The sequence below is a fragment of the Amblyomma mixtum genome, chromosome 1 (assembly GCF_055824585.1).
Source record: "Amblyomma mixtum isolate Tamu chromosome 1, ASM5582458v1, whole genome shotgun sequence".
Classification (NCBI taxonomy): Eukaryota; Metazoa; Arthropoda; class Arachnida; order Ixodida; family Ixodidae; genus Amblyomma; species Amblyomma mixtum.
This window is the reverse complement of record NC_143012.1, coordinates 46,602,439-46,629,696: the sequence shown is the minus strand read 5'-3', so window position 1 is coordinate 46,629,696 and position 27,258 is coordinate 46,602,439. Positions and strand designations below refer to the sequence as shown.

Here is a 27,258-nt window from a genome sequence, read left to right as displayed (position 1 = left end):
TTGACAACATAATAGAGACAGAACTTATATCCCCGGTCTTATAGTGTTGTTAACGAAAAGGCTTATAATGTGGCATGCGCGCGTGCTTCATTCATTCTGCCGACGCCCTTCCCAGGGGAAGGTTGCGTATGTGGCCCAGCAGGCGTGGATACAGAACGCCACGGTGCGGCAGAACATCCTCCTGAAGCGGCAGCACCACTCGTGCTTCTACGAGCGCGTGGTGCAGTCCTGCCAGCTGCAGACCGACCTGGCCGAGCTGCCCGCCGGAGACCAGACCGAGGTGGGCCTCAGGGGCGTCAACCTCAGCGGGGGACAGAAGCAGCGCATCAACCTCGCCCGGTGAGGAGGGGACGCTGCTGCAGCAGCCACGCTTACACTTCCGCGTACTATGCGCCTAGGTAGAGAAAATCAAGGAGTGCTTTGAGAAGGAGTGGTACACAATAGAAACTGAATCTCAGTGATAACAATATATGTGGCCGGGTGGCAACCTTGCGAGGAACCTCAACAGGAAGACTTGGAGAGAAAAACAAAGATACGAAGCCTTGAGGGAAACTATCAACTTGTACTAGTATGTTCTCGTTACCATTGCGGTTGCTGGCTGCTCTTAAAGGTCCTTTAAAGAGGAATCTGAGCCCGTCTTTTTACCGCGGGAACTCGATATACACGTTCCGAGCATTCTTAGAAACTTCGAATAATTGTCCTCAGAGGCCGATTTCCTTACCTTAAATCGGAATAAGCCGCAGCGGTGGCTCAGTGGTTATGGTGCTCGGCTGCTGACCCGAAAGACGCGCGTTCGATCCCGGCCGCGGCGGTCGAATTTCGATGGAGGCGAAATTCTAGAGGCCCGTGTGCTGTGCGATGTTAGTGCACGTTAAAGAACCCCAGGTGGTCGAAATTTCCGGAGCCCTTCACTACGGCGTCTCTCATAGCCTGAGTCGCTTCGGGGCGTTAAACCCCACAAACCACCACCAAATCGGATTAAACGTTCCGGCTCCCGACTTTTTTGAACTCGCCGCTGAAGGTAGGAGGTCAACTAACGCGCAGAGCGCCTTTCAGGCAGTCGCTTGGCAGCTTCACTTTCGCTTTCGCTTTTGATTTTTGTTTCTTAGGTTTCCATCAATAAATAAATGAAGTCACAGACCAGACAGTTGCAAATTACGCCCACGGAAATAAAAATACGCTTAGCCTTTTGATTTCGCCGAGCACTACGTATCACTCCACCGATGGCTGAGCCGCAAGCCGACACGGGACTGGCTGAGAGGCACTCCACGCCTTGGTTGACTCCTCCTACAAAAAAAAAAAAAAAAAAAAGGCGGAAGCCGGTACGTTTAATCCCATTTAAATGAGAAAAATCGGCCGCACAGGACAATAATTTGAAGTTTCTAAGGATACACGGAACGTGTAGATCGAGTTCCCGCGGTAAAAAGACGAGTTCAGATTCCTTTTCAGTGCACCTGTAAGTCGTTGTGTCTTGAGGTTCCGCCGTTCAAGAGTGTCCTGCATTGAGGCTTGCACAAGATCTTCCAGTGTCAATCTCACCCAAACTAGCCGGTCATCATTTATGGTTCAAGAACAATCATAAATGACCGGATGTTTCGGCCTTCTTGACGGCAAAATTTGGCTACCATTGTTGCTTCGTTTCGATACTAACAAAGATGTGATAAACTTTAACAGGAATGCGTAGACACCACATAACAACGTGTACGTGCGTGCAAGCAAGGATGGAACGAACGCAACAATCTAGTATTGTCTGTGTTGATGTAATGTGAAATGTGTTTGAATAATTAAACGAGCCCAGTGAACTCGGCCATGCTTAGTTTGAAACAGTACATCAGTCGTTCAATGGAAGAACTGTGCGTCAGATACCGGCTAGATCAACATGAAAGAGAATACTTGACATTTATCTGTTGTTGCCGTTGACGTTTGAACGAGCACATGTGGAATCTACTGCGTGCTTATCGCTTATGCTGTTTGGTGCTGTGGTAACCGCAGGGCCGTGTACCAGAATGCCGACCTGTACATCATGGACGACCCTCTGAGCGCCGTCGACGCCCAGGTTGGCTCGGCTCTCTTCCACGGCGTCATAGGACCACGGGGACTGCTCAGGAAGAAGGTATCGTATCTTTCATACTACGGACACCTTCTTTAAAGGTGCAGTGAAGAGGAATCTGAACTCATTTTTCCGCCGCGGGAACTCAATCTACATGTTCCGAGCATTCTTAGAAACTTCTATTTATTGCCCTGTGCGGCCGATTTCCCTAATTAAATCGAATTAACGTCCGGCTCCCGCCTTTTTTTTTTAATTCTCCCCCGTACGGTGGGCGGAGTCGACCATCGCGTGGAGTGCCTTTCAGCCAGTCCCGTGGCGGCGGAGTAATACGTAGTAGTCCGTAGTAGCAAATAGTACGCGCGTATTTTTATTTATGCGGGCTTATTTTGCGCCTATATTATCTGCGAATGAAACTATTTATTCATGGAAACCTAAAAAACAAAATAAAGCGAAAGCAAAGCCTCCACGGAGCTGGCTGAAAGGCACTTCATGCGTTGGTCGACTCCGCCCACCGTACGGGGAGAATTAAAGAAATAAAGGTGGGAGCCGGACGTTAATTGGATTTTATTAGGAAAATCGGTCACACAGGGCAATTAGTCGCAGTTTCTAAGAATGCTAGCAGCGTGTAGATCGAGTTCCCGTGGCAAAAAGACAAGTTCAGGTTTCTCTTCAGTGCACCTTTAGCAGAGAAAAATTTGCGTTGATGGTGGTTCACCGTTTTCTTTCTTCGTTAAATGAAAACGCGGATTTTGGGATGTGCGATATAACTTGCGGTTTTGGTTAATTTCAGCGAGACGTTCTTTCCAGGGGAACTTTTAGAGACCATATGAACCATTCCATTTTTAAAATACAACATCGTTCGAACAAATTTTTCTGTAGTGTTGCGAGGTTGTCTGTTGTTCCTACAGAACTGGCTCTGTCGTTACGACTGGAGATTGCCCAATATTACTGAAAGTCCAGTTGTTACTACAAGAGTTTTTGTTGTCAGGTCTCAGAGTACTACAGAGAAATCTGTTGTCACAACAGAACACAACAGAAAATTTTCTGTTGTGTTTTTTGATAGAGGCAGCTTGGTAGCACGTCCTTCAGCAGTAATGTGGGCCTTTTTCATCTTATGATTATAACATAACAGTATTATCACTAAGCAGTGCATCAAGCTTACTTGGGGAAAGAAACTTCGACTAGGTTTCAGCAATGAGACCACGCCTCGGACCCTAGGCATTGTATTTTTGTCAATGGGGTATGATGAGCCAGCATTTAGACAAATTGGTATTGCATCTTTGCAAACTACCAGCGTGGAATACATGAGGCAAGAGCAAGGCAACACAAAAGAAGATAAGGATCAGCGCACAGCCCTGTGGATGAAACAGAGCTTCGTTCGGCCTGACGGGATTTGTAGGTTATTGCTGTCGTTTTGGCCGAACCGGAACAAAAAACATTTCCGGGAGTGATCGTTACTTAGTGTCCAATAGAAGAGGCGGTGCATAATATATTGATCAAACGGCTATTTCAAGTTCGGTCTTTCAAAAATAGCTTTCTCTGAGGACTTTGGTCTTTCCCTACTAAAAATGTGTATAGGTTTGAAAGGTCAGAAAATATGGTCCTAATACATTTGGTCTCGCTTTATAGTATTGAAGCCTCAAAGCGACTAAGGCTATGAGGGCCGCAGTAGTGGATGGCTCCATATAATTTCGATCACCTGGGGTTCTTAACGCGCACTGTCATCGCGCAGTAACGAAAATCGCAACGCATTTCTGTTGAGACGAAATTCTAGAGGCCCATGTACTGTGCGATTTCGGTGCATGTTAAGAACTTCAGGTGGTCGAAATTCCTCAAAGTCCTCCACTAAGGCGTCCCTAATAGCTTGGGTCGCGTTAAGACGTTAATCCTATAAAGCCAAAGCAAATGTACCTTAACCCTATTTGATGACTCATTCAAACCTGCATAATTTTTTCAATAAGGTTGTAAATGAAGTTTAGAGTGATCTCTCTCAAATTTCTATGTCTATGCTTGTGGCTTTCCGTACCAGAAAAAGAATTTTCTGGGCTGTGTCCACCAGTTAGGTACGGAACTGGGTCCAGACCGACTCTGTTCTTTGCGGTGCAGACACGCGTGCTGGCGACCAACACGCTGTCTGTGCTGCCTCTCACGAACATGGTGATTGTGCTGCAAGACGGTCGTATCAAGGAGGTCCACCGGGCGCCGTTCGTCCAGCGCCTGTTCGACAAGGCGCTAGCGCTTAACGCGCTACGCTCGCCACCGCCGATGTCCCAGCTGCAGGGAACCACGGACATGGCCTTGGTCAGGGCGCATCCGAGGACCGCGCACGACGAGAAGTGAGCCCGCGCACCTTCAACGAGCGCTATGTCTCACGCAGCTGTTGCGATCCTCATGTATCGTGTAAAGGAAGTCTAATTTTGTTAGACACTGATGGTTTTCAGCTATTACATACGAGCCGCCGCGGTGGCTCACTGGTTACGGTGCTCGGCTGCTGAAGGACGCGGGTTCGAGCCCGGCCGCGGTGGTTGAATTTCTTTAGAGGAGAAATTCTAGAGGCCCGTGTACTGTGCGATGTCAGTGCACGTTAAAGAACCCCAGGTGGTCGAAATTTCCGGAGCCCTCCACTACGGCGTCTCTCATAGCCTTAGTCGCTTTGGGATGTTAAACCTCAGAAACCAACCACATACGAGCCAACTTTCCATAATTTAGCTAGTTTGTACTTTTAACCTTCATGTAAATAACTCAAGATTATCTACTGCTCAGTGGCTTAGTCGTTACGGCATTCGAGTCTTTAATCCAGTCACGCTGGATCAAATCCCAACCTCGGCAGCCGTAATTTACCAGCTCACCAAGAGGGACGAAATGCAAAAAATTGTATGACCTGTGCGGAATCAGTGCATGTTTCAAAAACGACAACTGGCCAAAATTAATCCGGTGCCCTTCTCTATGGCGCCTCTCATAACGCATGTGCCGCTGAGGGACGCACATCATGCCATAACTGAACCATATCACCTTGAGTTTGGCGCATTGTGGGTCGAGTTCGCGTTGTGCCATTAACCTTCGACTTATACTTCTACTTTACCTATAATGGTAATGAGAATGACTTGTAATTTATGGGGCATTTCGTCTATTCTTTATGAACGCTCAAACTTATTGCGCGATACAGTGAGTAGTGGTGGAGGTTCGTACGTGCTTTAATTCCTGACCGCTCTTTGCCGCAGATCCTACGACGTCACGTCCGGCGAGGTGTCGTCCCTGTCGGTGACCATGGCCAAAAGACCGAACCCGCAGTGCGCCCGGCCGGGTTATACTAAGCCGGGTCAGCTGGTTGAAGACGAAGGGTTCCACATCGGCAAGGTAGGTCGCGAAAAATGAGCTTTGTGAGGTCGTTCATTTTATAAGGCCTTAGCTGACATCACAAAAAGGGAACGGGCATGTGCAGGACATGAACGGCGAAGGAAAGGTGACCAATGGTGCGTTAACGGTAACGGAGTTGATTCCAAGAGATTCCAAGAAATGAGCTTCGTGACGTCGTTGATTTTATAAGGTTTTAGCTGACATCACGAAAAAGGAACGGGCATGGGCAGGACATGCACGGCGAAGGAAAGGTGACCAATGGTACGTTAACGGTAACGGAGTCGATTCCAATGGATGGCAAGCATAGCAGAGGTCTTAGAGTGTCAGGTGGTCGGATGAGATTTGGATGTTTGCGTGAAAAGCCTGGCCGCAACTGGCACGGGGCAGCGGTAATTTGAAGGTTATGAGAGAGGTCTTTGTCCTGCAGTGGACTTAGTTGGGCTTACGAATCATGGTTAGACGCGAGTGAGTTAAGGTCTGTGAATGAAACTCTTGAATTTCCACTCTTCCGGGGTGTGTTAGGTACTTTGGAGTGTTTTCTGCGGTTCTGCGCTTTGTGGATTACACGGGCATAAAGGAATTCGAGCGAGTTTGTTTTGGAAGCCGCATTCGATGATTCTTCGCTTTTAGCTGTTGTGTACTTCCGCTGCGCTGCTTCAGCTGTGCCATAACGAAGATTCGGAGCGTTGATGTCGGCACCGTGCACGTCAGCACATGCTCTGGTGGTGCCTTCCGCAGCATGAAATACGAAACGAGTGAAACACGGAACAAGCGCCACGTGCATTGACCTAATATGACTCGGCAGTCTTTTCGACGGTGACCCAAGAGTGACCAATGACTATAGCCAAACCAGGAAGACTTCTCTTTAACAGATTTAAGAAAAAAATAAGGATTGCGGCTGATGGCGGTACAAATTACGATTAAATGAAGTGAGAAATTGCGTTTGAGCGTGGAAAATAAAATGTTACAATGGGGCATTTTCCTCGCGGAGAGTATGCATGGTTCACGACCATTAAAGCGGAAGTTTGGGCTAGTCGGTCAATATTCATAGTGTCAAGCAGCTCCAATGAGACACAACACGCCAGAGAAAGAAGGCACCACACGCGCCACATCCAGTTCACAAAATACACTCCTTGAAATTTCTTCGAACCAAGGGAAGACGTGGAAAAGCACATTGTGTTTCCTTGAGCTCACAGCGCAATCTGACAACATGCCGCGTTTCTCGCAGGTCGATTACGAGATCTACCGCGACTACTTGGGCCGCTTTGGGCACGCCATGTTCTCCGTGGTTCTCCTGGGCTACGGCGCGTGCCGGGCGTTCGACGTGAGTTGCAGATATTACATGGTTCAAAACGCGTCTTTACGATGGACACTTGGCAATTACGATGCAAGAAAAAAGCTGGTTACATTGCAGTACATTAAAAAAAAATACTGGCTAAACTAGGCTAAGGCTCAGCTTCAACATACTGCTAGCCATCTTGTTTTATCTAAGCCGTAGCGTAATTTAGCCAGTAATTTTTCTCTTCCCCCTATTAATACCCCACGCAAACGTCCAGCCAATTGCTCCCCATTCTTCATATCTTCTTTCTTTCTTTCTTTCTTTCTTTCTTTCTTTCTTTCTTTCTTTCTTTCTTTCTTTCTTTCTTTCTTTCTTTCTTTCTTTCTTTCTTTCTTTCTTTCTTTCTTTCTTTCTTTCTTTCTTTCTTTCTTTCTTTCTTTCTTTCTTTCTTTCTTTCTTTCTTTCTTTCTTATTCTGTTCTTTTTCGTTTTTTTCTTCTCTTCATCTTGTACTTCTTGTCTTCTTGACTTGGCTTTTGGCTTGGCTTATCTCAGCTTGACACCGATCCACAAAATCTAAAACGGGCTTCACTTAGACGATAGCTCAGGATGGGCTCGCAGTAACTGCTTTCGCCGTAAATTCATCGGCACATATCTCTGATGTACGGTGTAGCTTCAACCCAGGGGGAGAGAAGGCGAGTCTGCTATAAATGAAGCGAGGAGGAGAGAGGGCGAGAAGAATAAGGCTCACACTCAGCACAGGATGTTGACTTAGCAGAAAAGGAGGCGATGCCCTTGGAATGAGATGAAAGATAGTGTGTGTTGTGTTCCTCCTCAGTTATGACATTTATTACAACACTCTTTTGTGCAGTACACTGTAGGCAGGTGCCTGGAGCAAGCGTCGTGCACCGTAATCGTGCGCCTCAGTGGCTATCCCGGAACGGTTTTGCGGGATCTGCTTCTAGAGGCCGTACAGAGGTTTGAACTTTGTTTAGGTTCTGTACAAGAAAAAAATGGCGGGGGCTTAGCTTTGGTTATGTCTGGTAGGTTGCGAAAGCAGGTGTTTTATACTGCATATGCAGCGCCTCTAGTGGGAAGAGCGCGGCGCGCCATGCCAAGCGACCGCCGTTACCCGACGAGCCGAGTTGGTATCCCGTCTCTCGATCCTGGTATGACGTCACGCTTTGACGTCACTAGCGCCTCTAGCGGGAGGAGCGAGGCGCGCCTTGGCAAGCGGCCGCCGTTACCCGACGAGCCGAGTTGGTAGCCCGTCTCTCGCTCCTGGATTGACGTCACGCTGTGACGTCACTAGGCATGGTATGACGCCAGGGGTCATTCTAAAGGTCAAACGTGCCAAGTGGCCGCCGCTACGCCAAAGGCCGTTCTTGGGAGTAGTATTTCTTTCGCAATAAAAGTTGGCTAGGGCAAAAAGCTGCGCAAGTAGCAGCTTGACGAGGCCCTAGTTCCGATTTAAATCTTACTCTTGTGGAAGATGATAGACGCGCAGAGAGAATTTTTGTTTCTGATTTGGTACTGAACTACGGTAATGTCCTTATAACGAGGTGGTGAGTTTTGGACTTTTGGTAGAATCGTAATTTCGAACCAATCTCTCAATTTGATATTTATGAAACCGAAATTCAGACACCCGATTTTTAACAACGAAAAATTCCATGAAGACTGCAGGACTCCTCACCACCAGTGTTGCCATGAAATAATTGTTTCATTATCGCGCCGTAGGAGCAGACGTGTGTTCAAAATGCATTTATGGCCGTTCTCGTGAAATAGAATCCTTTTCGTAATTTTCTCTGAATTTATGCCTTTTCGGCAGAGAGACAAGAATTAACGAAAGAATCACGTGTCAGGAACTTCCCGCGGTATCATTTGTTGTTGTTGCCCGGCTTCTGAGCGCACTCGGTCGTTTCCGGGGACAACCGGCCTCTCGTCGCTAACCTGAATGGTGGCTGGGATGGGGATGCTGGTGGCGCATCGTACAAGTGTAGTTCTGACTTGCTTTTGTGAAATGAGTTTAGTTCCGGGCTCAAAATGTGTGGCGAAAAAAATTATTAGCAATTGCCGTGTTCGGTTGAGGTTAGTACCGTAGGCTACCAAATCATATAACAAGCAATCGGCACTGAATATCAATCAAACGAACAACTGAGTGGCGAAAAAAATACCCCACTGCTGTCAATTTACTCATTCCATGAAATCGATTGCAGCTGCGGGTCCTACTCAGTGCCCTTTTTTCTTACATTTTCTTGATCTGTCTGTTCTGCCTGTTCAAGTCTTCATGTCGTATTCTTTGGGACATTCCGCTGCCTGGATGTTCAGAAAGAAAAAGTATTAGCAACAGCCCTGGCCGGCTTCGCGCTGAAGATGACATGCCTTTTTTTTGGGTCCACTTGGTGTTTATTACGTTTATACAGCCGACTCTGCGTGACTCGAAACCAAAGAGTACCGAAAATTGTTTCCACTAATCTGCAATTTGTACTTCGGGGAGCTATATTAACATGTTTCACGCGGGCGGGACTAAATAGTTCGTTCTTATAATAACCATAAGTCCGAGTTATTGAGGTTCCTCTGATGGAGTACAAATGTGTATGTATCTCAAAATCACTGCGGCGAAAGTCGTGCCCTTTCCTTCCTCTCTTCTAAGGTGCTCTCGTCCGTGTGGATCAGCAACTGGAGTGAGGAAGTCCTGCAAGAGGGCGCCACCAACTCGACGATCGCCGCCAACGGTTGGAGGCTAACCGTTTACGGGCTACTCGGAATATGCCAGGGTGAGCATACTCCAGACTTTGTATGGCGTGCGCAACGGCACTATTGACTCGAAACCATCGGAGCCGCCCGTGTAGCCGCGCGCAGTTGGCATTTCAGTCGGCAGACTATCGGTTCGAGAGCCTTCGAATGAACCGTTCGACAGGGGTCTAAGGCTCACTTGAGTGAACGCGGCAAACAAGAAATTGACAGGGACACCTAATTCGTCATGTGCTGGAAATGCACCGCTATTAGGAGCACCTGACGCCTTTACCGGAAATGACTTCACTTCCTCTCTGGTGACGTCACTTTCCTTTAGCCAATGGGAATTCTCCGGTCTGGAGGCGTCAGTTCCCTCCAGCCGCTCAAAGAATTTAGCTTGGGACCACACTTTTCCCCTCGATGATGCTCCTTAAAAGTACGGGTACTGTACTTTGATTCATGACGGAAAACAATGTGTCAGCTAATAAGCAGGACCAACTAGCCCAGTAAAATACCCTGCTGTAGAGTAATGATGCGCTACAGTTGACGGTGCGCAGAGAAACAGGCACAAGCAGACAACATCAGATGCTGGCATTTTAGACTCTACGTGTTTCAAAAAGCTGACCTGTTCGTTTCTGTTTTCTGCAGCCGTTCACATTTTATACATCAAAAGCCAAAAAGTTTAGTGAAACCCGTTTCGTCCTTAGCCTCTCTTTTTTATGGTTGTTGGTACTTGGGGCAGTTTATGCGGCGCCCGTTTTTCCTGGTTGCAGCATTCAGAACTGGATTAACCACATGAGTATTCCTGCAGGCACGTGCATTTTCTTCGGCACCCTGATCCTGGGACTGTGCGCACTGGCCGCCTCCAGTAGCCTGCACGACGAGACGCTGCACCGCCTGGTCCGCGCGCCCATGTCCTTCTTCGACACCACACCTCTGGGTCGCATGCTCAACAGGTGGGCCGGCATAGAGCCGCGTTAAACTATAAACTGGAAGAGGTAGGGACAGCATAGCTTTAGCGCGATAACGTTAAAGGCCTCGCTACCCAGAAAATCCGGCGTCGGCACTGTGAGCGAAAAATATGGCGACGTAGGGTACGTGGCCCACGTGGCCACCCGCTGGTGAAGCAACTTAAGTGGGCCACCAGGGTCACGTAACCTTGTGGCGCCATGGCAACCTGCCCACCAAAGTTTAAGCAAACTACTGCCTGTACACTTCAGGGCGTCACAAAAATTGTCGGAAAAATTCATTATCTGTGATGGTTATAATTTTTTCATTCAAATCTTGTGTTCCTTCCAAAATCTGAAAATTAACAAAAAATTTCATCCCTGTTGATAATGCATGTCTGAAACAATTAAGGGAAGAGCGCTTAAGAAGGGTTGCCACCGCCAACGACCCGCGCAGGTTCAGCAAGGACTTGGACCAGGCCGACATGCAAATCGCAATTGTCGTGGACTCCCTCCTCGAGCAGCTCACTGACGTCCTGGGCATTCTTCTGCTCATCACGATCTACATACCGGCATTTATGGTGGCTGTCCTTCCCTGCTCTGTGATCTACTTCATCGTGCAGGTAACATAGCCTGCACTGAAACGTTGCTGGCTGAACTGGTAAAGCGTGAACGGCCGTTATGAAACCACTGTAAGGCTGCGTTTGGTTGGACCTGCGGACAAACCAAACGGCTACGTTGTGTGTGAAATACACTGGGCTACCAACTTTTAAAGGCCTAACTATTCCTCTCACTCAATGCACTTTCACAGGTTGTGTGCGATTAGCAGCGTCGCTGAACTTTATTACTAGGCAGAGGGTGCGCGAAGCAGGATATTTTCATTGTTGTATTCCATTAGCAGAACCGTCAAGTGACCCCAATTTTCACCGCAGATGCCTTAATAACGCAGCAGATATCGCTTACGGGTGCCAAAGCAGGTTGCGAAACGCACATGGTTATTTTGGAGCTCAAGCTTAAGAACAAGCCCGCCATCAGTGTCATTAATGCACAGCCGGCTACTGACTACCTAGGTTTTCATACAAGGGAGCTCAGTCCGATGAGGATGATGTCCCTTCTACTTCGGCAAACATTCTACTGCTTTGCTGCAGGAATAGCTACCAAGCCTGTCGTTTGTATGAAATCGGTCTCCCTGTGAATTTTATAGCGAAATCACTACTCAAGACATACCAACCCTGAGCGAGAATCTTGTCATCTTGTCTTGTGCTTGTCTTCTGCTCCGAACTAACCGGAGCTTACTCGAGTTAGCTTGGATAAGATCGGGTAAATTCGTAGGAGTGTCGCGCAAGCTGCAGCAAATGGGAGGAAGCTCGGGTAAGTTCGGAGGAGTGTCGCTTCAACTCTAGCCAATGAGAGGCAGGTGGCATCATCACCATCAGCCTGACTACGCCCACTGCAGGGCAAAGGCCTCTCCCATGTCTCTTCAATTAACCCTGTTCTTTGTCAGCTGCTACCACCGTATCCCCGCAAACTTCTTAATCTTATTAGCCCTTTAGGTGACAGGTGACAGTTAAATTAATGATTGGTCACAAGAGGTAGCTCGGGAAGAGCAACATGGGTCGCAAAATCCCTACCGGTGGCTGGGGTAGAAAGCGCCTCCTGCCAGTGCAGTGGCACATCGCTTAACCACTAAGCCACTGCGATGGTAGTCGTATAAGGACTCGCCGCGATATACGAATGTTAAGCACAGAATAACGAATTCTGCATATACGGGCATTAACCCACTAAAGCTGTCACGTTATACTCTCAAGGCGGGACATAAGTGTCCCCTGCTGTCGCGTGTCTATTCGGTTTAATTACGTTAAACCCCGACTACTTTTTCATTCTAACGACCCCAGCTGCAAGTTCCTGCAACCGCCAGCGTGAGTAACATGCAGCAAAGTCTCACATCTCGCCGCCGTCTACCGCAGAAGCTGTTCGTGCGGACTTTCCGTCAGCTTCAGCGCCTGGAGTCCGTCTCCCGCTCCCCGGTGTTCAACTGCATCGCGGAGACGGTGCCCGGCGTGCAGACCATCCGGGCGTACGCCGTGCAGCGCGGATTCATCGTGCTGTCGGACACGCTGCTCGAGCGCTGGATCTCCAGCGCTTTCCACCTGATGGCGGCCGAGCGGTGGCTGACGGTGCGCCTAAACTTCCTGGGCACGGCCGTGTCCCTGTTCACTGCCTGCCTGCTGGTGCACGGCAGGGACACCTTCGGACCCGCCGCCATCGGCCTCACGCTCCTCTACTCACTCAAGGTGAGGCAGCGGTGGTGCAACTGTACGAGGACGAGCAGAATCTGGATTATGCGACGTGGAGCGCTCGCTCTGCAGCCATGACAATCGGATGAGAAACGTGCCGCGAAGTCTATCGATGTTTCTGCCGGCTCTGCTCTGTGTCAATGAGGTAGGGGCGCTCCGGTACCTTCTCTTCAAGAGTCCTAAATGCCCAGCTTCGTTCTTCTTAGGAGAAGGAATTAAGTTTTTTAAAAGTTAGGCAGCGGCTCGATTCTGCCGAACCCAGTTTCACGTTGCGAAAGCTACATAAGCATGATTAAACACTGTTTTATTTTTGGTATTCCCCCCACTTCACAGCCGCTTATTCGTTTTCATTGAATGGCTTGATGGAGAAAGACTGATCGATAGTCCATAAAGTAGTTAGCCGCCGTTTCTATCTTGTACACGCCGTAATTAGACGTGCGAGTTTCTCGTTGGTAGACCAAGTCAGTTGCGGTTCCCCTCTGCGTAGTCTGAATGTTATGATCCGGAGCTAGACGACATTCAAACTTTCGGTTCATCTGTACAGTTAAGTCTTCTTTCTTGCGGTTAAAGTCGCCGAATGTCAAGCGTCAAACTGAAAGGCCAAGGTTAAGGCTCAAGATCAGTGTCAAAGGTCAAGGTTAAATTTCAAGGTCAAAGTTCTAGGTCAAAGGTTGTCCACAGTGGACCCCACATGGTTAGGTAAATGTGCATAGCAACACTTGCCATTACTTGAGACGTCTCAAGGTCGTTTCAAGGTCATTCGGAGGCTCATGGCAAAATGCATCTCAGCTATAGTAGTGCAGCTTTCGCTATTTTCAGACTATTAGAAATCAAGACTATCTACAGGGAAGTGCAGAGAAAGAGGTATCTCCAGATAAGAGTCCTCACTTACTTTTGCCAGATGCGGTAATTCCCTAGCTTCGCTGCTGGTTAGAGAGCACCCGGAACAGTTGCCAACGCTTACGATCACATGGCAGCACATCTGACGCCGGGTGATCCGCACATGACCAGCCGTAGCCTACTTGGTGGGCGCGTGCTGGGTGCACGCCGTCGGCACGGAGTCGGCACTCCGCAGAAATGCGGTCGGTTGCTCCTGTTTAGAGGGCGCCTGCTTGCATACTCACTTAGAACAGTGCATTTACGGGCTGGTGGTAATGCCCTCTCAGATATGATAGTTGGACATACTCACGTCTCATCATCATCATCATCATCATCAGCCTGACTACGCCCACTGCAGGGCAAAGGCCTCTCCCATGCCTCTCCAATTAACTCTGTCCTTCGCCCGTCGCGGCCACCGTATCGCCGCAGACGTATGCCCAGGGATAATTTCGAGATCTGAGAGGAATATGATTGGTTAATAGTTATGGGTTTTTCGGCCCAAAGAAGCACAGGGGATACGCGGTAACAGTGGGTTGCTGGTTAGTACTTAGGGTTTCTTCATGTGCTTCGAAACTTTTGCACAGGGTCGCATTTCGCCTGCACCGAAATGCGGCCGCAGCTGTCTGGATTGAACGGTAAGAACTTTTCTCATGAGTGAGTTTCTCGCACACTGCATGTCCTCTTAATACATTTGTTACATTATGAATGGTTGTTAACGCGACAGCGTTAAAGGCCCCGTTACCAGAAAATCCGGCGTTGGCATTGTGAGCGAAAAATCAAGAGCATGACTCTGGCAGGTGGTGCCCAGAGAGCAACCTAGGGGGCAGGTGGGCGTCATTTAGGTCACGTGACCTTGTGGCGTCATCACAAAATGCCAATCGGATAGTGAGCAAAGTGCCCACTGTGGCAGGTGTCAGTTAAATTAATGATTGGCCGCTCGGGAAGAGCAACCTAGGACTCACAAGGTCCACCGCTGTTAGCACCTGCCATCGTATGGCAGTGGCGCATCGTTTAACCGCTGCACCACTGCGCCAAGGGGGGTACGAGGACTCCCAGGGATCTGTGAATGTAAAGTAGAGAATGACCTACTGCATATATGGGAATTTATCCACCCTTAACGCGAGGATTAAGTGTACCCTCCAATTTTTTTTTTTGGTACTCTCCGCTATGACTTATTGGAGGTGGAGCCGGCTGCTGATGACGTTTCTGCGTGTTCCACCCTAGGTCACAAAAAATAAGACATAATTTCCTTGTGACCGCAGTTAGCGGAAGACAACACATGCCGCAGGCCACTGAGAGAGGTGTTTAGTATTACGATTACCGACGGTGAGGATTCCTCATTGACGACGGGGTTAAAAAGTGGGCAAGAGGAGTACTTAGTAGAGTTGTTGAAATGCACAGCTGCACCTTTTGTCCTGTGTGGAACGCGCAGTGCAAGCAGTGTGCCTTTTCGTGTTGCTTCCAGCGGCTGTTCAATTAGCTTTTCTTTCTCCTCTTCACTATCTTCTCAGGTCACAGACGCCCTGAACTACCTGGTGCGCTTCATGGCAGAGCTCGAGAACTCTCTAATAGCCGTGGAGCGCCTTCACGAATACACCAAAACGCCGACCGAGGTCAGCAATCTGCAGCCACGACCGTGCGCCTGTTCATTTTATTCGTATTTGAGGGAGGGTTTGCTGGAAAACCTCCAAAAGGTATTCCTGGCTAGGAGGGAAGATGAAATAAAGGGTGCGCATGTTTGAAAAAAAAAAAAACAGTGCGAAAGCAGAACGGGACGATGGTTTTTTCTAAACATGCATCCTCTCCAGCTTGCCCAGTTCATCATCCTTGTGCATAAAGGGTGTGTATGGGCTGCCACTAAGTACATAAGCACTTGAAGGGACTTTCGCTAAATGTCACATGAGGTCAGGGGTCATAATCTTTTCTGGTGAGGTCAAATAGTCCATGGATAGTCCAAGATATTTAATTTTCCACGTGGGGTATAGGTTATGAGTGATGATGTTGGGTCCCGTGGCTTATCTGACGACGCCATTTCATGAGCTAACGCCATGAGATGTGGGAGGTGTCTGATGAGAGCAGCTTACGCTGCCAATAAATTCTGCAATTTTTCTGTCTTGTACGTAGTAGGACGTACGAAGCCACGCCGATTAATATACCAGGTGTGCGCCTACCCCTTATAAAAATGATCTATGTACACTCTATAGACTTCTTATAGACTCTATTGCCTTCCTATAGTTATTTCTTTTTGTCTATTCATAATCTATATACTGTGTATAGATAAGTCTACTACAAGTGTATGGCCATAAATCTATAGTCTTTCTATAGACTGTCGATAGAATTTGTACTGCCTATAGACAGTTGTCTAGGATTTTTCTATATAGAGTCTATAGACTTTATAGACAGAAGTCTATAGACACACTATAGACTGTGTAAAATTTTTTATAAGGGACCTCTTAAAGCGCCCTCTCAAACCATGTAGGCGGATGCTACATATTCGCGAGGGCACCAAGCTCCTACTCATTCAGAGAACTTTGCTTCTTCCGGTCAGTGCTTCTGTGTGTCGTTTCTCCTGCCTATGCTCCGCTGTTTGCGCTGATACACCTGCCAGAGTACCAAAATTAAAAGGTCTGTTCGTTTATAGGCAGAAAAAAAAAATTTTGTTGCTTGCTTTTTTTTTCAACATCGGTTCAGGTTGTAAATTTGAGAGGAAAAGCCCTTGTCATTTTTCTACTGCACCAGCACAAAAGTGGTGTTGCAATCGCGTCCTATTGTGCAGGCCCCATGGCGTGTCAGTCCGGCGCCGAGCCCCGACTGGCCCCAGCATGGCGCCGTCAACTTTGTGAACTTCAGTACTCGCTACCGCCCGGATCTGGACTTTGTGCTGCACAATATCAACCTGGACGTGCAGCCATCGGAGAAGGTAACCGCGCCACTGTATATTTCTGTACCGAATACACATCTAATAGAACAATAGTATTGAAGTGGTAGGCGAAGACACATCTAGTAGAACAGTGGTGTTTACGTGGTAGATTCATGTAAGACACTTATAATTCCAACTGCGTCGCCACCGGTGTATGACAGCACCTTGACTGAAAACTACTGCCTTTATCACAAGGTGGAACCGTCCACTTGGGAAGATTAGACAGTGCTGTCTACAGGTAGTAGATGAATCCGATAGTGGAGGACTCCCCCCTCCACATAAGGGCTGCGAGTAGGTGCTGTCTAAAGTAGGATACAACCCAAGAACAAAGCGGCAGATGGCTTTCAAAGGAAGCGCTTCAGCCAATGGCATTGACCTATTTTCATGACGTTGTATTTAATCCCTGCTTAATTCTCTCCCAGACCGGTGTGGCATGGGTTGAACCAAGGACGGGATGAACCAAGGACTAACCGCGATGTCATGAAAATCGGTTGCATTAGGCTTGAAGAACTTCTTTCAGGTTCATTTGGCGCTTAACGTTAATAAGCCAAATACGACCACAAAACATTCCTGCGTCATCAGGTTCCGGCGGGCGTGACCGACGTAGAGAGCGCCCAGGGAATGCTGGCAAACGCGGTAGAGGCGTGGTGTGGCGACTTCTGTAATTTTTATTCTGGAAGGGGAATAACTGGAATGTATTAATTCAGTTAAGTTGGATTCGGCCCAATCTCGATGGCCATGTCATAAATCTGTGAGCCATTAACGCTGTTGCTCTAAACAAGGCCGCGTTCCTTCTCTCGAGGACCAGACCGATGGTGTCAAATGCGTGTATCTAAACCAACTACGTGAGCGATGCTTTTTCAGAGACCTACACGTTGTAGTGAGCAATGTAGTAAGGGTAATATAAAAAATTCGATGCGGGCAATATTCCTTTAATCTCTTATGCGTGTACGTTCGCGAACTAACCAGTAAAGTGTCCACTTAATTCCTGGTCTGCTCTTTGTCGTTGTGATAAGTGTACTACGCTCTTCATGGCGACAAAGGGATTCGTACACCTTCAATGGTGGCGAAGGGAGGCGCCTGCGCACGGCTGGAAAGCACTACAACAGATAAGAGAATAACACTTCATCAAACCCTTACTGCGTGCCGCTGCTAGGGCTGCTTATGCGTCTCCTTGTAGATGTGGTACCGATAATTACCATTCGAATCGCTGTAGATATACATCGGGTCACTCTGAAAGTGGGGGTATTTAGGTCGAAATTTAGTTCGTAACTGGTACAACGTTAGAATCGGCTGGAAGTGCATACAGATTTCAGGAGTTAGGAGAAGGTAAGTGACGCCAACCAAGTAAAATACAGGAAAAACACGACGTTTCGGGACCGGCTCGGCCCCTTCTTCACGGTGTGACTACGGGCGAGCGCAGCTTGGCTTTTTAAGCCCCTGTGTGGAGGACCTGCGGGTCAATGGCCGCAGCCCATGGACGTAGGATGAGGGGAGAGTCCCCAGGGAACGATTAACATTCTCTCGTGTTTGCTGTATGTGCCACGACTCGAGTAGAAGCCTCCTGCGTGGGTTAGCTTCCGTTTCCAATACAATGGTGCTGTCGAAGTCAATTGGGTGGTCACACCCTTCACAGTGTTCGGCCACGGCGCTGCGTTGACGATTCATGTGACGGACGTCCGCTTTGTGTTGGTTCATCCTTTCCGCGAAGTTCTTCGTTTCCCCTATGTACGACGCCGGGCAGACGGAACACGGAATTTTGTACACGACGCCCTGGGCCTTTTCTCTGGGCTGCCGGTTTTTTGGGCGGGGGAGAAGGCGACCGATAGTGCTGGTCGGTTTGTGCGTTGTCACAAAGCATCTGTCGTGACGTCATTACTGAAGAGAGCCGACTCCATATGTTCCTCAAGTGAAGATAAAAGGAAGGAGAAGAACCGAGTCATTTCTGACCTCCAAAAGAACGGCTACCCAAGCTCATTCATCCGGCGCATTATCAGGAAACAAGAAAGGCAAAACAAAATCCGGTCTATTATTTCCTCAGACGCATGCCAGAAGCGGAAACGTGTTTGCATCCCCTACGTGAGAGGCGTGAGCGAGACGCTCGGTCGCATTCTCGGAAAAGAAGGGGTGCTGACAACGCACAAACCGACCAGCACTATCGGTCGCCTTCTCCCCCGCCCAAAAAACCGGCAGCCCAGAGAAAAGGCCCAGGGCGTCGTGTACAAAATTCCGTGTTCCGTCTGCCCGGCGTCGTACATAGGGGAAACGAAGAACTTCGCGGAAAGGATGAACCAACACAAAGCGGACGTCCGTCACATGAATCGTCAACGCAGCGCCGTGGCCGAACACTGTGAAGGGTGTGACCACCCAATTGACTTCGACAGCACCATTGTATTGGAAACGGAAGCTAACCCACGCAGGAGGCTTCTACTCGAGTCGTGGCACATACAGCAAACACGAGAGAATGTTAATCGTTCCCTGGGGACTCTCCCCTCATCCTACGTCCATGGGCTGCGGCCATTGACCCGCAGGTCCTCCACACAGGGGCTTAAAAAGCCAAGCTGCGCTCGCCCGTAGTCACACCGTGAAGAAGGGGCCGAGCCGGTCCCGAAACGTCGTGTTTTTCCTGTATTTTACTTGGTTGGCGTCACTTACCTTCTCCTAACATTAAATTTCCCAACCAGACAGACTTCTGTCGAATGTTTTCTTTTGAGATTTCAGGAGAATTAAAAGAAATAACCCGCACTAACGCGAGCACATTGTCTATCCTGAGGACATCACTTAGCTCAGTCTATCGCCCAATATCCAGAGGTAATGCTTTGAAGGTTTTACGGTGGCACTGTTCTTTTCCTTACCTCCGAACAGTGCAGTTACATATAGTATCAGCAAATTCTTTTCGTCAGCGCGACATGTTACTATTTCAAAGCTTACAGCATGCAAAAATGGCAACAGCCAGCGTGTGCAGAATAACCCACTCGCTAAAGGGCATTTCATAAATGACTTCACATTGTCAAGACCGCAGCAAGACAAAAAAACGCAGGTATAGACAGGGTCCTCAGCACACGGGTCTTAGAGTGCTCGAACGCTGAGCAGCGATGTGCATTGACGACATTTTCCTCTGACTGTCGGTCTGGATACAAGATTTTGATTTACGAGGGACAACCAGGATCGCATATGGAAGCGCATGCAAGATGAAATATCGTTTCAAGCCACAGGCCACTATAAAATGTTGTTTGGCACCCCCCTACTTTAAATTTAACAGACATGCTTGAGCGTGTTCAGAACTTTGCCGCTCGGTTTGTTTCAAGTAATTATGATTTTAACAGCAGTGTTACTAACATTAAACTAACGCTGGGATGGGAGCTGTTACGGAAACGCCGTACCAACTCCCGGTTAGAAATGCTGTATAAAATCTTTCACCGAAAAATAAAAATAGATTATTTACTTCCACCGCATTTCAGGTCAAACAGACTTGACCATGGGTGGAAGATTAGAGAAATTAAATGCAAAACTAACACTTATCAAAACGCATTTTTTCCATCTACCATTCATGACTGGAATCGCCTGCCCCATGAAATTGTTGAGTGCCGTTCAGAGTCTATGTTCCGCGCGTTGCTGTCGGATGTATGAGTGCGCAGTTGGCTTTCTTTTTTTTTCGTCATGTCTTTTTGTTGTTTCATATTTCATTCATTTTGTACTTGCTGTGTCATGCCTTGTTGTATTGCTTTTTTTTTCTTCCTCTTTTTTTTCCGGCCTAATCTCCTGTTATTGTACTTTTTTGCTGTGTTACGTCATTGAGCCTTTCATTTTTGCTGTTGTTTTTGTTGCTTATTATTAATTTGTGGCCTTTGTACTTTTTTTTCTTAATATTTGTACTTACCTATTTTCTGTATGCTCACCCTGCGAAAATCCCTTCCTGGGATTGCAGTATTAATAAATAAATAAATAAATAAATAAATGTATCCTCATCCCCCCTGCAATAATGCCTTCGGGCGCTGCAGGTATTTCCAATAAATAAATAAATAAAATGAAGCAATTGCAATCCGCAAAACAGCGCTCGGAAGTCGTGGACGTGCGCATTCGGCATTAACGTTAATGTTAACGCAACGATAACTAAATGATGGATCCAAGTCATTTTCACACTGATATTTGCATTCTGAAGATATAAAACTACGCAGGAGACAGGACACAGAAAAGATTTAGACAGGACGAGCGTCCTGTCGCTCGTCCTGTCTGCATCCTGTCTGCGTCCTGTCTACGCTCGTCCTGTCTGCATCTTTTCTGTGTCCTGTCTCCTGCGTAGTTTTATGTCTTCAGAATGCCTTACCAACTAGCCTCTCATCACACATTTCTAGATATCTGCATGCTTTAATTGCCTGGGCTTGGTCTGAGAATATTTGCTCTAGTTCTTCATGCGCCAACCAACCGAATCGACGTAACACAACAGATTGTCAGAGTAAATGGCATCCGCGTTCCGGTCGTGGTCGTTGTAACGAAAAACCATTTCGTTTGTCAGCTGGTCACTGATATGGCTATCGGTATGGGCTGGTGTTAGCACACTCTTTACAGGGTGCCTTGGGTAACCTGGTGATAGAAGTTAGCGTGGTTCGTGTGACGGCTGCTGTGAGCATACTCAGATTAAAAAGGGGCGTGCAATCCCTGCTATCTATGTGTTCCTTCTTATCTGGCACTGCTCAATTCTTTGCAGAAAGTATGATTTACGTAATCTATCTCATTGCACCACCTTGTAACTGTCCTGTGCTCTACATGATCGATCCCGGGATATTGCAGGCGCCCGCCATACGCGGTGAAAGCTACGGTTGGCTGCACCAATGCTCTTCCATTTTACTTGCAAAATAACAGCTGCTACTAATGCTTTCTTGCCTGTTGTGAGGCACTGTTTGCGCCACATGTATAACTGTGCTCTTCAGAAAAAAAATCAAAGCACTAACAGAGCTATCTTGGTGTGTTTCAGTGTTACATATGATGCCTACCTTCCATCCCTCCAGGTCGGGCTGGTGGGTCGCACGGGGTCGGGCAAGTCGACGTTGACGCTGTCCATGTTCCGCATCGTGGAAGCGGCCGAAGGGGACATCGTTATCGACGACGTGACCATATCGCGTATCGGCCTACACGACCTGCGCTCCAAGCTCACCATCATTCCTCAGGTGAGAGATGACGGTTTATCTCGGATTGAAATATCCCGCCAATATTTAGTCTGTTCGAAAGTCCACTGATATTTTAGTATAGTCTAACCAGAGACAACAAAACAGGGGTCCAGCGGTCAAGGGATTTAGTCGTAAGAGTCTGTGACTGGATCGCGCCCGCGATGTACGACATGGTGGTCCCCTGGAGTACAAGCACCCGCGATCTACCGGAATCCACGCCGGGGCCAATCAGCGCTTGCACAGGGGTGGGGCACGGTACCCAGTAGCACCGCGGCAGTTGAAGTTGAAAGTTTATTGAGGAATTAAATCAAAGTTACAATTGTATACAGCGTGAGGTCCGATGGTACAAGACCTCGGGCGGGACCTCCCATGAAAGTGAATTTCAATATGCAACAAAATACAAAATACACAAGACATTAGTTAGCGACGCTCAGAATAAATATAGGTACATAGTGTAATATGAGTTACTGAGATATTTAAATACAAAGAATGTAATGCAGGAGAATGTACAATAAAACACTCACAGATGCCGCGATACACAGGATCAATAAAAAAAAAATACATTAAGAAGGAAAATCTTTAGTTTGACCTTGAACAAAGAAAGCGTATTAATTTGTTTGATGTCTAAGTTCAAAGAGTTCCAAAATGATATGGATGAAAAATGAAGGCATTGTTTCCCGTAGTTAGTTCTGACTTGAAGTAGTAAAAAGTTATTAAGCAGCGCAAAACGTGTGACGATGTTGCTCATGATCGTGGCGGGAGAAAATATTCTTAGCGGGAGATGATGATGAAGAATCTTAAAGAATAGGATACCAATGTTGTAAAAATAAAGGGCCGAGATAGGTAGAACGTTTAAATCTATTTATTTATTTATACAAATACCTCACAGGTTCCACACCTGGAACATTGTGTGAGGGGAGGGGTTACAATATTTAGCAGACAAAAGATGGTACAAAGTGGAAAGAACAAAAGTAAACAATATTAAATACATTGGACTGCGAACAATTATTACACCGTACTTGAAGAAAACCGTAATATATAGACACAGAGGAAAAAAACAGCAAACAAATAGCGGCACTGCATGGATTTGACTACACATACGAACACAATTTATGTACAATATCATGGATGCATGAAGGTGGTCAATTCGTTTTTGAACATTAATGAGTCACGTATGGTAGCAATGCAATCCGGAAGGCCATTCCAACGCTTGATAGCACGAGGCAAAGCAGAAGAATTAAACGCGAGTGTTCGGCCGAATAGACGTTGGAAGCTAAGATTATTATGAACGTTTAAATCTAGTTATACGAGCTATGCTGAATGTATCTAATGATGTTCCAGCTCTCTCTTCCAAAACGTAATTCACGCGTGTCCTTTTGTGACCTTCACAAGCACGACGGCCGGACGACTACGGATCACGCAGTATTCATGGTGTCGCATATTGACGATCCGTTGTCGCAGGACCCGGTGTTGTTCTGCGGTTCGCTACGGCTGAACCTGGACCCCAAGGGGGAACACACGGACGACGAGGTGTGGGCGGCACTGGATAAGGCCCACCTGAAGGCCTTCTTCCAGAACAAGGCGGACAAGCTGGACTTCCACGTCGAGGAGGATGGCCAGAACCTCAGGTATTCGCCGAGCAGCTTACGCCTGGTACAATCCCTTCACGCAACATTGTTTGCTTCCATCGAAGCATTGGAGACAAATATTTATTTTTCGGCTTAAATAGCATATTTAGTTCTCAAGAGAGACATGCAATCAGGTTTCCTGCGCAAAACACCAGCAGTTAGTTTTTTACAGGGTTGTGCTAAATTTCTTCGAAATTGTCATAACTGATGGTAATCCCAACATGAAAATGCCAGGACTTGTCAAGTAATAGACAAAGCGTGATGGAATAAATTTCAGTTTTAAATATTCACATTTTAACGATACACATTATGTTTGAAATTGCAAGAAGTGGCCATAACCGTCTGCATAGAAGTGGCGGATGGCGTGCTACCCTGCTCACTGTTTTGCGTAATATTGTTTACTGTGTTAGCTATATGGCATAAAAAACAATCTTATTTGCGACATGAACGATGCTAACTTCACTTGAAACAAATGAATCCCTTCTAGATGTGGCATACTTCAGAAAAAGCTGTGAGTTTGCATTGCATTCAGTTGTTCACAAGCGCCTGATACGGCGTCGATTAAGGAGGCAAATCAGAATTGTTGCTCAAAATTAGGGTAGCGTATGCCGCTTTTAGTTGTGTGTTTTGGGCATAATTCACAGGGGTTCTCAAAAAGTGGTTTGCTTTACTTTTCCCTTTTGTATGCTACGCTCATGTGCTCTTATGAAGTATACCATGCCTAAAACTAAAATCCTTCTTTTCTAGCATACTTATTTGTTAGTTTTGATTTAAGGACCAGTTCGTGGTGAATCCAGAAGAACTATATCAACTATTTGAGGAACAAAGGTTTTGCAAGAGTTATGTTATAAGGTACAAACGACTGGCCACAATAAAGAGCAGGCTAATAGAAAGCTGCTTATTTGTTCCATATTTTTCCATGTCGAATTCGTCCTCTCGGATGTGCACAAGCAAACACTCATAAGTATAATCCACACGAATCGTAGAAATGTTTATTCTTGATAAAAAAGATGCACCTGTCATTCTTGACAGCCAAGTGAACGCCACCTGCCATCATCTGAGTCTTTTGATCTGGAAGCTCCATTTTCGCCATCCTGCCGAGTCTGTTGGAGCAATCTTTAGTAGCCATCCAGATGATATACTTATTGCTTTTATCCTCAAGTCGTAACTGCCTTCCAAGCCACATGGCACGCCACACCCTGGTTTTCCCTTATCGCATTGCTCAGTTCCGACTCGGACACACAGATCCGGGTTGCGACAAGAGCCCTAGAAATCGCCGAACGCCACGGGCTCATGGCCACTTGATGGGGCTATAACCCCACACCGTCTGCTTGCTACTTTTGTCGGCGTAAATAAAGTTTATCCTCCTCCTCCTCCCTCGTCGTAAGTTCTACTATATCCTGGGCGTTGCGTTTCAGCGTGGGCCAGCACCAGCTGATCTGCCTCGCCCGCGCCCTGCTGCGCAACACCAAGCTGCTGGTGCTGGACGAGGCGACGGCCTCGGTGGACCCGGACACGGACGCCCTGGTGCAGCAGACCATTCGCCGGGACTTCGCCCACTGCACGGTGCTCACCGTGGCTCACCGGCTGCAGACCATCCTGGACGCCAACAGGCGAGAGAACACGCATGTGCCACGCATGCGCCGGGCACTGATTCTGCTCAAGTCCCCATAGGGAGCTTTCAAAGAAACATTCGGTGTATAGGCACCCTCAGTTACGGCGGGAAAAGTAAAATGCGCGATCAGACTGAGACACAAGAAAGGTGCACAGGTGTTACTAAATTAAAGAGTTAACTGCGCGAAAGGGTTAGGACACCAGGGAGATACATTCACGACATTTAGAAGCGCTTCTAAGTGTCGTGAATGTGTCTCCCAGGTGTGGGGGATAAGAGGTGCTCTTTAAGATGGCAAGAGGGGGGGGGGGACTGCTGCTAACTGTTATTAGCTGATGCCAGCTACATAGCATAATAAAAAGCACTGCAGGCAGATAGTGTGGACGAAGTGGAAGCTGGGAAGAGTTGGTTCAACATTATTGGAACAGCACAAAGACGGGAAGATGAAAAAGTGAACACAGACAGGGCGTTGTTTAACTTATTTTATCAATGCTTTGCCAAACTGCCACTGCTTATACGCTGTGGCAAACAATCTCAACTTAAAACACACAAGGATGACATGAACCCTGTGCGGGGCAATGGTGACACATGAAAGAGTGTGAGCATTTTTTCTTATCTATCGTTTAAAGAAGTTCCTTCTCAGACAGAACACTATTGAGGCAGTGCTCACACATTTCCCTAGGTGTTTCGGAATCTGAATAATCGGGGCCCACAAAATTTCGCTTCCTTTACCTGCCAGCTTCACGCATTCGACCTCTTGAAATTCGTCGAATTCTAAAACTTATTCATTTGGCCTTTAGGTACAACAAATAGGCCTGATCCTCGATTGTAGACTAAGCATTCCGTTTCATATTTGAGCTCCTTGTACATTCTCGAAACGGCTCACTGGCAAATCCATTTGGATAAATTTCTCATTGGCCAGGAGGGAACGCACCAGTTTTATATTACGACAATATTACGGTTGAGGTTCCGTCTACCCGCAGAAGGCGCGAACAAGAGGCGAACAAATGTAAATGGATAAGGCAGAAACCAAAGGGAAGTTCTGCACTAAAGAAGATAAAAAAGCAGAGAAATAAAGGGACAAAAATCAGAAATATGAGAAGATCGGAGCCGAAGCTACAAGACTGACCAGGTGAGGTTTTCTGGGGACTCAGAAAGATACCAGGGTTGCCTGCTCTTGGAAGTGTATTTTCTAGGCCTACTTCGGGAATGCTATCTATGATAAATTAAGCTGTTTCCATGATGTCGGCCTATGTCCTTCAGGCACGAATTACGATCCAATGGGTGGAATATCTTCAGAATGTTAGATTTTCGTAAGAAGCTTGCCAGTACTGCGCAAAAAATTGCAGTCTTCCTGGATAAGTAATTACTCATTTTTTCTTGTGTCCTCAAATAACCACATCGTGCCTAGTTTTTCTTCAAACTCTCAGTTATACTGCTTTTTACTCAGTCCTGTCAAAAATGAGTTGCTATGTAATCAAATGAACACATTTTAGGCACTTTGAAGCTTGCAAAACAAGCGAAAAAAATTGTCGCTCATCGAAGCCATAAGAGAGCTACCGTAAAACGCTGAGCCACCCATTTACAAAAACAAATTTCTACGCTTATTTTGCACGATGGCCCGATATATTCCTGCGTAAGGATTTTCAGTCTGCCGCTAATTTTTTGCGTCCACGTTTGTAAGAGTCGCCTTCTTGTATCTGCTAGGTTTGATAGTGTTCAGGTCGCGTCCAGATATGGGTGACACTGCGCCTGATTGGGGCTATGCTTCTTCGCTTCAGGATTGTGGTCATGAGCTCCGGGAAGATCCAGGAGATCGGCGCCCCTGGAGACCTCCTGCGGAACCCCAAGTCCGCCTTCTACGCCATGAGCAAGGAGGCCGGCATAGTGGGCGACGACCAGAGCGTGGGCTTCGAGCGCGGCTCGTCCAGGCAGTCCGCGGCGACGACCTGAATATGCCGTGGCCTGCCATCAGCCCCCGACATAATGCACAAATAAAACAAGAACATAATAGGGTACTTAAATTATTGCGTGGGGTACGTCACGAAAATGATAACCGTGTTCAAGAAGCTCCCAAACTCAATGCGGTACCGGTGGTCGGGTAGGCACAGCCTCCATGCGTTCGCGTCCACTGTGGCGTGTGACTGTGACCATGGCGAGCTTAACCGAAGAATATTCAGTCCAAAGCAAGGAATAAGACTGACAGGAGCAAACTACTCCGCTGATAAGAGGGATAAATTTTCACACATCGCAGAAAGCTTGAAGGAGCATCTGATAGGTGGGGCTCGGATCTGGTTTTGACGCTGGTAAAAAGTCACCGCCCAGTCCTGGTTCCACGGTGCCGGATGCTTTTTCTAGCAGCATGCGCATGCACCGTGGCATCGGT

At 47.3% G+C, this 27,258-nt stretch overlaps 2 protein-coding genes across 2 annotated transcripts in view; both read left to right on the top strand.

Moving 5' to 3' along the window:
- LOC149366218 (ATP-binding cassette sub-family C member 1-like) overlaps positions 1-343 on the top strand; it is a 30,897-nt gene extending 30,554 nt beyond the window's left edge. The window contains exon 15 of the mRNA XM_089569917.1: positions 116-343. Within this exon, the coding sequence (XP_089426043.1) occupies positions 116-343 (228 nt within the window). The remainder of the gene's footprint in view (positions 1-115) is intronic.
- On the top strand, positions 209-26,866 carry LOC149366217 (ATP-binding cassette sub-family C member 1-like). The gene is made up of 15 exons (XM_089554730.1): positions 209-339; positions 1,993-2,113; positions 4,157-4,386; positions 5,272-5,407; positions 6,636-6,731; positions 9,339-9,462; positions 10,233-10,377; positions 10,826-10,991; positions 12,336-12,662; positions 15,056-15,157; positions 16,321-16,464; positions 21,474-21,632; positions 23,094-23,260; positions 24,679-24,873; positions 26,654-26,866. Exons 2-15 carry the CDS (start codon positions 2,024-2,026, stop codon positions 26,823-26,825), a joined length of 2,253 nt encoding a protein of 750 aa, XP_089410856.1. The 5' UTR covers positions 209-339; positions 1,993-2,023; the 3' UTR covers positions 26,826-26,866.
- Positions 26,867-27,258: the final 392 nt, after the last annotated feature.

What these genes read in the sequence shown, in the direction of transcription:
- LOC149366217 (XM_089554730.1), top strand. Translation starts at nt 2,024, where the DNA reads ATGGACGACCCTCTGAGCGCCGTCGACGCCCAGGTTGGCTCGGCTCTC. An exon ending in TGATCTACTTCATCGTGCAG is followed by an intron (nt 10,992 to 12,335) that starts GTAACATAGCCT and finishes CGTCTACCGCAG; the next exon opens with AAGCTGTTCGTGCGGACTTT. An exon ending in GAGGATGGCCAGAACCTCAG is followed by an intron (nt 23,261 to 24,678) that starts GTATTCGCCGAG and finishes GTTGCGTTTCAG; the next exon opens with CGTGGGCCAGCACCAGCTGA.